The sequence below is a fragment of the Phoxinus phoxinus genome (genome assembly GCF_949152265.1).
Source record: "Phoxinus phoxinus genome assembly, chromosome: 25".
In the NCBI taxonomy this organism is placed as follows: Eukaryota; Metazoa; Chordata; class Actinopteri; order Cypriniformes; family Leuciscidae; genus Phoxinus; species Phoxinus phoxinus.
The window spans coordinates 5,676,214-5,689,082 of record NC_136900.1 but is presented as its reverse complement, the minus strand read 5'-3'; the positions used below and the strand labels follow the sequence as shown (position 1 = coordinate 5,689,082).

At 38.0% G+C, this 12,869-nt stretch overlaps 1 protein-coding gene across 2 annotated transcripts in view; it reads right to left on the bottom strand.

Moving 5' to 3' along the window:
• Positions 1-739: 739 nt before the first annotated feature.
• Positions 740-12,869, bottom strand: part of cdk10 (cyclin dependent kinase 10) — a 32,694-nt gene continuing 20,564 nt past the window's right edge. For both annotated transcript variants that reach the window (XM_079603032.1, XM_079603031.1), the window contains 6 exons: positions 11,820-11,889; positions 11,667-11,726; positions 6,846-6,969; positions 5,689-5,828; positions 4,715-4,767; positions 740-1,306 (listed from right to left, as the gene is read on the bottom strand). In XM_079603032.1, the coding sequence (XP_079459158.1) occupies positions 1,212-1,306; positions 4,715-4,767; positions 5,689-5,828; positions 6,846-6,969; positions 11,667-11,726; positions 11,820-11,889 (542 nt within the window). In that variant the 3' untranslated portion in view covers positions 740-1,211. The remainder of the gene's footprint in view (positions 1,307-4,714; positions 4,768-5,688; positions 5,829-6,845; positions 6,970-11,666; positions 11,727-11,819; positions 11,890-12,869) is intronic.

The window sequence follows — 12,869 nt, the reverse complement described above, 5'->3', positions numbered from 1 at the left end:
AGTAGACATCCTATTCAGAAGTAGTATTGGAAGTTTGGCAGATTTTAAAATTAATTCAACCTCTTAAGAAACAAAAAGATCACGTATGTGCATTATAGCTCGCTGCCACATCACAAATGGTGAATCTATATTTTTTCTTTATATTTAAAACATTTTCAGACCTTTTTTTATAAAATAATTGAATGGATGCTATCTTTTGAACTCTTGGCATGAAAACAAACTGAGGTTTCTACCATTCTTTCATGATTTTCATGTTCATCACTATTTCAAAATAAAGGTCTTAGGAGTATGAGAATATTCTTGTTGCAAATTGATAAATTACGGCTCCTCTGTAATTTACATTGAAAATCAGTCACCAAATATGTAAACTAGAGATTGTAAGCTTTCAAATGATATATAGTTTGTCAAGATTAGTTTAGGTTTAGTAAAGCATATTACTGTTTTAAATATGTAATGGCTGTGCCAATATAAGGGGTTAAAATTATATTGTTTTGCATTTCTAAGATTAACGAAAATATTATGGGTTTGGAATGACAGGAGGGTGAGTACATGATATACAATTTTAAGTTTGGGGTGAAATGTCCCTTTAAATGTGGTGTAAATCCAGGTATTCATTTTATGTGGCAACCAATGAGGATATTCCACAAGATCAGCATTCTTACTGATACTGATATTGTGAGGAAATGTTGTAGATGTATGTATATTTGTTTTACTAGAAAGCATTCATGTGAAATTCCTTACTTTCTGCCAAGGTTTATCAGAGAAATACATTGGATTGCATCCAATTAATTCTGAGAATAAAGCTGGCGGGACAGACACCGGACCCATCGTGTCTCGGACACTTATCAACCATACTCTTCAAATCATACTTTTTCAAGCTCATTCTAGGCCATTGGTTTATCAAAACTACATACATGAACAAAAAAAAAAAACAGGTTAAGCCCACAATGGTTACATTTTTATAGAAATAAATCACATAAGTGACATTAGATTGTATTTAGAACAGTTTTTTTAATATTTGTACAAAAAATGCAGCAGCATAATTTAAGTATAACTAGCTTAACAAGGATATTTGTATTATTTACAATGTATCTTGTGTCTGTAAGTCTGAACTTTAACATGTAATTTGCAAAATATCTTACAGTATAAGAACACAAATGTCCATTTGGAAAGTGAAACTCGTTTGCGATATCCGTGACTGCCGCAGAATATCATACTTTGCTTCTTTTGGACTGGCTCTCGTTCCCAGAAGCACACCGCTTGTTTCTGTGGTGAGGAAACGTGGGCATCAGCTCTGGTTCACATGCTGCAGACACAAACATGGAGAACACATCTGCTTAAAACAACATCTCAACACAGAGAAATGCGTATCACTTTACAGTGAGCATTTTTTAATATTGGTTCATGGTTTAGTAAATGATTAAATTAACATGACGCAATCAAAGGTTGTATTTGTTAACGTTAGTTAATGCACTGTGAACTAACATGAACAGCTGGATTTTTATTAACTAACATTGAGCAATACATTTGTTACAGTATTAATTCATCTTTGTTATTGTTAGTTAATACATTAAAGCTACAGTATGTAAGATTTTAAGCCACAAGAGGGCGCTGTTTCCAACAATAACAAAGGCGAAACTTGATGATGCTATGAAGGAGAGTGGAACGATGGGAGATGTAGTTTTCAACATCCAGAGACGCATGGAATTAATGAATCATGATCACGGATGAGGTCATTTATTAGTTTTTGTATTACCTGTACGTCTGAACGCAAAATTTTATGCCATGATAATGAATTAACTACAAGGAACTCGAAATGTTATGCTATATTATCCTGTTACAGCTATTTGTCAAATGATTTGTTAGGTTAATGCTGTGTAGTTTTAGGATGTTTATAGTTAATGAAGTGTTGTTTTACGTGTTCAAACCAATCGTAGTAAAATTTAATTTGAACGGACATTTGCAAGTAATGGCTTCATATTTTTTAACAACAGATATCCGATTGTATTTAATTGCACTGCCATAATCTCGGTCACGGACTGGCCGGCCAATGTGGGCTGGCCCACCTGGTACACAAATATATTAAAATAATGACGGAAATCATAATTACACAATTTTGTATAATTTATACTGTTGATATATCGCATCACGATAGTGTCGTGGGCAAGTGTGCCATCATAAAACCTGGGAGACCCGAGTTCGTGTCCCAGCTAGAGGAACTTTACTGATTTTGTCCCCCTTCTCTCTCACTCGCGAAGCTCTCTCCATCTCGAAAACGGCACACCGATATTTATCCTCTTTTTATTCCTCCGTTTGTCACAAATTCTGCGTGTCTCCCCATATGGACGCTTACGTTTTGTTGGCACTTCAATACTCGCCAAAGAGTAATCGTGATCCATGATGTACACAACAGCTATAACCACCACTTCCGCATTTGTCCACGTGATATTGCGGAAACCAAGGATAGAGCGGATATTGCGTCATTGACAGGCCAGTCCCTCCAGAAAAACGCGGAGTTTTTTTGTGATTGTTGCGGGCAAAAATCCTTGATTATGCGGCACGTTTTCTTAAAAAATGCGATGGAATATGCGGGATATTTATGCAATTTAATGCGATGAAATTGCGGGAACTTGCCAAAACTGCGGTTTGATGAAAAAGAGAGAAATTTTTTTTTTTCCCCAACACCCTATTCACTAGGCTACTATTTTAATGTAAAGAGTCATTTCTTATTACTTCCTATGATAAGCAAGCATACTACCTCACATAAAGTGCTGGGAATATTTAAGTTCTCATCTTGTTTTATTTCAGACCTTAATAAACACATGGCTCAAACTTACAAAACATTGATGAGTCGAACAAGTTCTGTAGCTTTACAAAATGAATATGCTACAACTTCTGTAAAAATGACAAAGTGGTTGTCCAGCGTCGACTTCCGCCTGTGGTCCAACACGCAGTTGCACGGAGTACAAAATAATTTGCCCCCACTGTCATGTAACGCACTGGGAAACTGCTTTGCGCGGTCTTTTGCGCTTATGTTTGTTGGCAAATGAGAATGATTTGCGGGCTTCATCATGGTTTCATCAGCATCGCAGGGTTTGCAGCTTTTCAATGATGTCACGCAATTACGTCACTTCATAACGTTCCCATGGCAACAGGGCAAATGGCTGCGCTTGTGTGAAGTAAACGCAACATTTTTCAACTTTCTGCTAAGATATATGTGACTTTTTGCAACGAAAATGCGGGGATTATGAAATCATGCAAGCCCGCATATTTTGCGCGCGGAAATCTGCAATTTATGTGGCGAAAGTGCGGCGTATTTGAAAAAATGAGCCCCCCCCCCCCATGGTTGCATTGAATCATGCGATCACATAATCGCGTTTTTCTGGAGGGACTGACAGGCGACATTTTTTTTCGGGACGGACAATTATTTAAAATTGGAATTTCTCTGAAATAAAAAATCTTTGGAGACTTTTGGGATATTGTAAGTACATAACTGCAGGAAATATATCACACTGTCCAAGTGATTTTTGGATCTTTTATTACAAAATTGTAAAATATTGCAGGGTTGCCAACTTCGGGACTTTGGCTGGAGTGAGACTTTGTAAAATTTCAGTGCGCGCAAGCGGAGACCATTTTTGGTAACCCTAATTTAAAAAATGTCAGTCCTTGTTTACTTAATATAAACCCATATTTATGCAACAACAACAAAAAAAAAACTAATAGAATGGGAACACTTTTTCAAAATGTACAATTAATTTATTGACTGCACTATAAAAAAAAAAGATAGAGGTGATTAAATAACAAACATGTAAAACAACAACATCAAAACAATAAGAAATCCATAATAGTTACACATAATAGGGACACATAATAGTTACTCCACCTCCCCAGAAAACCGAAAAAAGGTTCGCTCAGCATCCACATTTGAGCAATGTTGGGTAAGTTACTTAAGTTAAAAAAGTAATTAGTTACTTCACACAAAAAGTAACTGAGTTAGTAATTGAGTTAAATCATTACAAAAGTAACTTATTACCAGGGAAAGTAATTTTGTTACTTAAAAAAAAAAAAAAAAATACCCCCAATATTAAATATGTTTAATGAATGCAATGGACACTAAATAAAACAAATTATTATTATGAAACATTGTATACACTAACAAAAAGTGCTCTCAATATAATAGTGAACAATGTACCAACATAAATAATAATAATAAAATATAATATCTTGGGGTTTTATTTGTAAAACCTACAGGTCATCATCAGAAGATATTTAAGCCAAATTCTAGTCGTGCATCAGTGGCTCCGACTCCGAACCTATGCTCCGAACTCTCTCTGAACTTCTCACACGCAACTGACGTATCAGGTGCAAAGGTTTTCAGCGAATCAACGATCAGCAAATACTGCAGTAAGAACGTTGTTGGCAGATGTTACAGCTGTGGGCTCAGCTAAACTCCTCTCCTGTCATTAATACACTGTGGTCTAGTCAATAGTCATCAATAGAAAATGAACGGATTGAGAGGGGAGAAAAATGGATTTTGGCGTGACATTTCTTGCCTGTGCGTGAGAGCGTGAGATTGATGCTGAAAGCGTGAGTATCACGCCAGATGCGTGAGAGTTGGCAACCCTGCATATTGTATCTTTAACTAATGTTAACCAATGAGACCTTATCATAGAGTTACAGAGAAATGTGTACAACTCAATAAGCCTGTACTTACGCAAGGGCTTTTCCTTGAAGTAGGAACTTTCCAAACAATCTTTAGCTGTGGCTCTATAAGAAACATGCAATATTAAATGAAATCAATCAAAAATAATCATGACATTATTTTAGGACCACAAACATCAACTAAACTGTTTGTCACTTAGATTCAAGCTACTGCAACATTTAAAATGCATATCTAAATAGAAAAAAACACAAATATAATTTAAATTAAAGCACCCTAAAATAGTTTCCCACCATTTATCAAATATATATAATTTATATATATAAATATATATATATATATAATTTATATATATATATATATTATATATATATATATATATAAAAACAAAGATTCAGGTACAAATTGTAAACTTTTAATATCAACATTTGTCAAACATTACAAAAAATAATAATGTGTAAATAATAAAAAAAAAAAATAATAATATGTCAAAACACATCAGCATGTTGAAACTTTGCATGCATGTTCATGATGATAAATAAGAAAAAGTCACAAAATATCAAGAAAAAAAACAAAGGTTTAATTTTATTTCAGGTAGCTTGAAAAAATAAATGATAGCTAATTTTTGCTATCTGTGGCTGACAAAATATTTTTCTGTATTGAAATAAGTATGGGAAAGCTAATTTTTTAGCTTCATAAGGTAGTAAAAAGCCACAATAACAAAATTTAACCAATAAATGTTATTATTTTGGGTCGGTACAGTTGCCTTAGAGCGTTAAAATATGTGGGTCAAATTGACCCGCGAACATCACAAACGTAATAGTAATTTTGTTTGTATATGTCAAACACATCAGCATGTTGAAACTTTGCATGCATGTTCATGATGATATATGAGAAAAAGTCACAAAATATCAAGAAAAAAAAACATAGGTTAACCAGTATTTCCAACAACTAGAAAATCGAAACGTGTTATGTTGCGGGTCAATTTGACCCAAGGGATATACATATGAAATGTGTGTTTATTGTACCTGCGCTGAGGGTTGTACATGAACAGAAGGTTGAGCAGTCTCAGACCAGCTTCTGTTAACCAGGTGAACTTGTTCTTCAAGTTGTTGTAGGGCTGCTTCCTCAGACTGTACTGCCCAACCAGAGGTAGACGCGAGAATCCCTACAATTCACAAGAAATTCCATATTTAAAGTCCCACTGTGGTAAAAATCAAGTTTTTAATGTTGTTTATGCGTCTATGTGGTGTTTTTAATATGCAATATGAATTTGCAAATGGTTTGTCTTCAAGCATAAGTCAACACCATTGCGGAGTATTTTCTGCAGTGAACCAAAGACGCGGTTTGAAATCGCTGGTGTTTCTGACATCACAAACTACCTTGTAACCAATCAGATCAACGTGCCGGCGGGGTTTAGCATATCATTACTATTCACTGAAGCAGGGGAGTCTCAAGAGAAGCAGTTTATCCCGGTGTATTTTTCTGTTGATATGAAAAATCGTGTGCATTTAGCAATATAGCGGGTGAATTATGTAAATGATTTATATTACGATGTTATGATGAACTATATGCCTTTTTCCACTGATGTTCTGAGTGTTTTTAAGGATGCGTTTTTTTAGAAGACCGCTGTCCGACTGAGGTGGTGAACGGGAAACATGGTTTGTGTAACATTAGCAACACATTATTAGCTGTTTGATAACGGTAATTTATATGAATAGCCTTTTGCTTGAATATGTTATGTGTCCGACGTTGTAGAGAGCTATACATAAAATGCGTTACCATTCATGGAAAATTTTATTATGCTGAATAATTCACTTTTCCACTTCTTCTGAATCTGTTTCAAACATACAGTATATGGTTAAATTAAACTTGCTATAGTAAATTCGACCGAGTGGATCTCTGAGCTTGTGTGATTGAGAGGAGCCGGGGCTCATTTGCATATTCATGCATCCGTGTGTACTAAATGAAGCAATTACATTCAAGCAAATTTAAGGTATGAAGAATTTTTTTTCACAGGAAAAAAAAAAATTAATATGGAAATTTTGGTGATCAAAAATTAGTTTTAAGGGATACAATTATTGACTATAGGGGGGCTTAAAAACATTGATACTACAAGTATTTTTTCACTTCTAAAACACATTTCCTACATTTATGGATCTCATTTTGAAGCTAAACTCAGTACCGGCCAGATGCTCTCGTTGGGCGTTCCCAAAAGCTGTACGATCAAATCCAGCTGCTGGATCTCTGAAGCTCCAGGCAGAAGAGGCTTATGGGCAAGAAGCTCCGCAAAGATGCAGCCAACGGCCCTGCAAGAGGAGAAGAGACATCGGTTCATGAAGCACTGAAATACATTTCACTGAAAAGATTCTGCTCTGGGTTTGTGGGAGTCCAAGATCAGGAAAGGGAGAGAAAGATCTACAACCTAGACTTTAAAGCGACAGATTATGATTATATGTAGAGTAACCGCTGATAACTTTTAAAGGAGAACTCGGGCAATTTTTAAGTGAATCTTGACCGTTATACCTTTGTAGTAGAGTTCTGTCTATAGAAAAAAAAAAAACGAACCGGATTGCTGCTTGCAACATGGAGCTGCTACCGCTAATGCCCAGAGCTCCCACTCAGCTAAAGCGGCAGTTATGGGGGCATATTCATAAAGAGTGTTTTTGTACCTCTTAACAGACACAAAATGCAATTAAAATGTCTGTCCAACATGAACAGGGTCCTCCTTACATGACAACAAGATGCGTTTAGCAACTTAGCCATTGTTTAAATTCACCTAAATAGTGTTTGAGACGGCTAGCTGTAGTCTCGCGCTGAAGTCCCGTGGGAACTGCCGTTGTAGCCGGGAAATGTAAATAGAAGTGTGCAGGTGGAGGAGCGTCGTGTGTGTGAAGAGTGATGATCGGAGTTGCTCACAAATGAAGAAAAAATGGTTCGTAACGTAACTATGGGGAATATAGAAGATTTTGAACACATGGAAGAGGCTTCTGAGTTTGATGGTCGTCCTTATTTATTCGAACCCGAGTATACAGACGAAGAACTAGCCTCACACTCTTCAGTCAACAATACCTTTTCCCGGCTACAATACAACGGGAGTTCCCACGGGACTTCAGCGCGAGACTACAGCTAGCCGTCTAAAACACTATTTAGGTGAATTTAAATAATGGCTAAGTTGCTAAACGCATCTTGTTGTCATGTAAGGACCCTGTTTGTGTTGGACAGACATTTTAATTGCATTTTGTGTCTGTTAAGAGGCACAAAAACACTAATTATGAATATGACCCCATAACTGCCGTTAGCTGAGTGAGCTCTGGGCATTAGCGGTAGCAGCTCCGTGTTGCAAGCAGCAATCCGGTTCGGGTTTTTTTTCTATAGACAGAACTCACAAAGGTATAACGATCAAGATTAACTTAAAAATTGCCCGGAGTTCTCCTTTAAGTGTAACTCTCCACAAAATAGATGACGTTACATTTTGTTTTGAAGGAAAGGGTGTTTTTATCAATGTATTTTTTATCTCTCTTGGGTGATCCGATCACAATTGGCCAAATCACTTTTTAGACCTTTTAACATGCAACTCAAATGTGTCTTCTGTGACTCTCTCTAATCAGATTTTGAGTCTCTGATTGCATACATTACTAGGCATAGGCATTACTATGTTACGGTGTTGATATATGCATGCATAAAAAGATAAGGGGTGTTTTTCCCCCATATTAATTTTAATCTTAGTACAAACATCAGAATTCTCAGGTGTTGTAGAGCAGATGTAGCACACTGAAGTTTTGTGAAGTCCTAAGTATATATGCACTTTTTTATTTTCATGTCACCAGCCATTTTTAAACCCTTTTAGTGCAGCGGTTGACTGCAGGGGTGGGAAGAGTACTGAACAAATATCCTTAAGTAAAAGTACCATTCCATTACTTTCCAAAAATTGCAGTGTGGGAAGAGTAAAAGTACTTGTCCGAAAAACTACTTGAGTAAAAGAGTAGCTTATTTACTCATGAGTAGTGAGTTGTGAGTATTGAGCTGCACCCTTATAATAAACATATTCACTGTAACATATTCACTATAATCACTGTAATTCACATTCTCTTTTGTAGTTTGTCAGAAAGAATCAAGAATATCTATCATTCAACAGGTTTAATTTTGACTTTTTAAAATACATTACTTATTAGTGATAAACTGTATCTAAAACAACAGGGAAATACTACAGAGACGAAAAGATGAAACAGTTACAGTGATGTGATATAATACAGTGATAAGTCACGTTCGCATTATGTCAAAACTGAAAACTCAACTGACGAATTGGAATCTCGCCTGAGAGCCAAACCACTTTCGAGTGTAAACTGAACGAGCCAATGGACATTGGCGTGTGAGATTTGCATCGGCCACCCCTCCCCGCAAAGTAGGTATACAAGGAAGCGTGTTTGCACTCGCATATTGAAGCTTTTGTCGGTTTACAAATGTTGACGAAACCAGAAGAAGCTCCAGTGGTCGCCATTTAAAGGGACACTGAACTCTCTAAAAGAGCATTTATCTGCAGTTGAGCTAAGAGAGTTCCTGTGCTCACTGCAGGCTTCTGATAGTCTTGCACGCTGTGCAGCAATAATTCCCCTGTGCGCTTCAGCACTACGAAAGAGCCATTTCCTTAAAAGATCAGGTACCATTCCACCCGTTTGTTTCTGGATGTGGTCGTTACCTGGCCCCGTCTGACAGTCACGATTGGTGCCTCACGTGAGGAGTCATGTACCCACTGCGGAAAGAAGACCATCAGTGCTGCGGTCGAAGCTCAAATACCCCAAACGAGGTGGAGTCCCCTCACCTATGCCCCGATCTAGTTGCTCTGCCCAGCACAGGGCTACTTCTGTGAATACACGGATCAGATGTCGATCGCTGCATCGGAGGGTGGGCTAGAGTCCTGTGGGGATGAAGACCCGGCTGCGTTGCTCCCTTCGGGGAGAGTAGTGTAGATCGGTCGGACCCAGAGCTTTCCCGGGCGGCTGAGAGAGTCGGCTCGAGTGGAGGCGTCCTGCCCGAGTGCCTTTCTTTCCGGAAGTGCATGAAGAGGTTACCAGGTAGTAGAAAGCAATTTTTTTCCCCACACTACCCTCGATGTTGGGGTGGCCAAGGGGAACATGGAGATCCCCCCGGTGGAGCGTGCAGTTGTGATGCAATTGTGTCCACAAAGCGCTGCCACCTGGCGGGGTACCGACTGTACTGGCTTCTGTTGAGAGGGTGGGGGACTTGAAGGCATCTGCAGTCGACAAATAGTGCCTGGAATTCAGACCAGCCAACTCTCACGTAATCCTGAGACCCCGGCCCGGATCCATGCCCAAGGTTCCCACCCCTCCTCTTAGGTATCAGGTGGTGAACCTGCAAGCAGGGCCAGATTTATGCATAGGCATTCTAGGCACGTGCCTGTTCTCGCATGACCAGGGGAGGGGGATAAATAATTTTTAATTACTATTATTATTTCACTCTAATGCTAAAACTATGTAAGACTTTATAATATATATATATTTTTTAATATAGTACTTTTTAACATAAATCATTACTACTTTTCACCCTTTACGCATTTGAAGTGCCACAAGCAGTTTGGAGAGTCTCTGCTTATTTACTATGCAAGGGTAAATAAAGAACTGGCTCTCTTAATAAGTACAGTGTATTCTTTACTTAAGGAAACACTTTATATATAATGTAATATGTAATATATATATATAATATTTACTTGAGGAGTGGAGAACAGTGTCAACGCTTCATTATAATGTGAGATTTTGGCCAAATGACAGAGAAAAACTGAAAAAAAAAAACAAGCCCCAACATAGCTAAAATAATCTTCATAACCTTTAAACAGATTTAAAACGTGATGTGATGGACTGACTGCCTCAGATTCAGCTGTTCTAACAACGAAAAAACTTCATAACTTATTTTGTGCTTGATTTTAGTAGTGTTAATAATGACACATGTGAGTATATGATCACATACAGTGAGTATAAAGCAACAATATCATATTTGACATAACAGTTTAATTATTATTTTTAAGTGTTTTCCCCCCATTTCCTTCAAAAATAGCGGTTTTGGTCATATGGTGTGAGGGTCCAAAATTTGCTTTTGCCTATGTCACAATATGAGGTAAATCCGGTCCTGCCTCCAAGCGCTGCCACCCGGAGGAAACAGATCCAGCCTTTGCTTTGCTCTTTGTCCCGTTCACATGGACCGAATGCAGAGCTTCAGGACCTCGGACCAGCTCTTTGTCTGCTCTGCCAGCAAAAGGGAAAGGTTGGCCCACTGGATAGTGGACACCATAGTCTTTGCAGATCAGGCTCAAGACCAGCCGTGACCCCTTGGGGTGCCACATTTACTGTACCACAGCCGGTACACACCATCTCAGCTCCTCAGCACAAAACTGGAATGTGCGAGTGCAAGCGCGCTTCCTTGCGGGCCGGGGGGTGTGATGCAAGCAAATCTCGCACGCCAATGTCTATTGGCTTGTTTGGTTTACACTCAAAGGTTGATTGGGCTCTCAGACGAGATCCCAATTCGTCAGTTCAGTTCTGACGTAACGTCTCCATTCCCTCCTTTAGGGAACAGGGGTTACATTGACCTAGACGTTCATATAATTGTAGTATAATGACAATAATGGAGATGCACTGTTAAATAATAATAGCAGTAAGAGTAATAATATCAAAGCTGATGCAAAAAAAAGGGTGCTAGGTTCAGTAGGTGACTTAAATATATAAAAAATATTGATCACACTTTCACATTTTTTTCTTATACTTATTTTTACGGACTTATTTTGTTTCCATTTTGTACTCAGTGACCAATGGTATCATTTCCATTGACAGCTGCCAATCTGAAATACTGTCTCGACACGCACAACCAAAAAGCTTATGTCTTTAAAGACTCTCCGTTCCTTCTGCTTCTTTCCACTCTGTCTTGACTAATATCTAAAAAGGTAATCTGATTACACAAGACTTTGTTCTGGCACTGTTTGTCCAGTTCTCACCACATGTCCAGGGCAGTCGTCTGAGTTTTGGTCCCTAGGAGGAGCTCTGGTGCACGATACCTGTGAAGAAAACATTGTCAGTAATGGAAAGAGGGATTTGATGGATTAGCGGGATGATAGAGAGACTAATCAGCCTGAAGTTTATCTGCTTACCACAGAGTGACTACTCGAGGAGTCATGGGCTGTAAAGGGATACCATAAACACGCGCCAGACCAAAGTCAGCTGAGGAAAAAAACATCAGACATCCATCAATGACAGAAAACAGAAGTCCACATACAGAGCAGCTCATTGAGTTCCTGATTCAGAATATGTGCGTGAATCTCATTAAACCTGCCAAGAACATTGTCTAGGTCATAGTTCACCCCAACATTTAACAGTTGGGGGGGACAATAAACATAAAATTTCTCAACAGGGGACACAAATAATGTTGTGTAAGGATAACTGTTCTTGTAAGGATAGGTGTACAGTGGACAACAACACAAAGCGATAGTTGTTTAAATACGACTTAGGTTCATAGGTTCACCACGCGGTCATATGATAATTAAATTATCTAGCGTCCTCATAGTAATATATACATCGTATTTTAGGTTACGTCTCTTTAGGGACGTCTCTTACTTAGATATTCAACTGTAGCAAGCCCACTGATCTGCCACTTAACATTATATTGAGCAAAGCCCAACACAACGGTAGATCTACAATATTAGCCTAATACCAGTTTACACATAGGCTTATCACCATGTTAGTTGTAGTGGGTGACTTACTATCCAACAAGCTACGGTATTAAACAAGCTAGGTAACGTTTTAATCGCCAATATAGCGGACTCATAGAAAAATACATTGGATATCATAATTTTATTTGATTGATTTATTATTACTCAACTGATGCAGATGATTCTGTATTAAATAGAAAATAATCACTTCATCCGATGTTTAAAGTGAACAAGATAAGCCTAGTTTCCAGCAAGAGATTCCTGCCAGTCCTGTTGTCTCTATTGTAAGTTAAATGAGTCAGATTACTGAGACTCTCACCCTTTGTCTTCATTGGCCCTTGGAGCCCCTGTCCCAGTCTTTGAATAGTTATGCTGATTGGATTAGGATTGGTAACACTCTAGAGTCTGGGGCAGGTTCCTATAACTGTATACTTAATTTGCATCCTTTGTTTAAGGTTGTCACATTTCTAAGCACTACTCAAAACTAGCGTT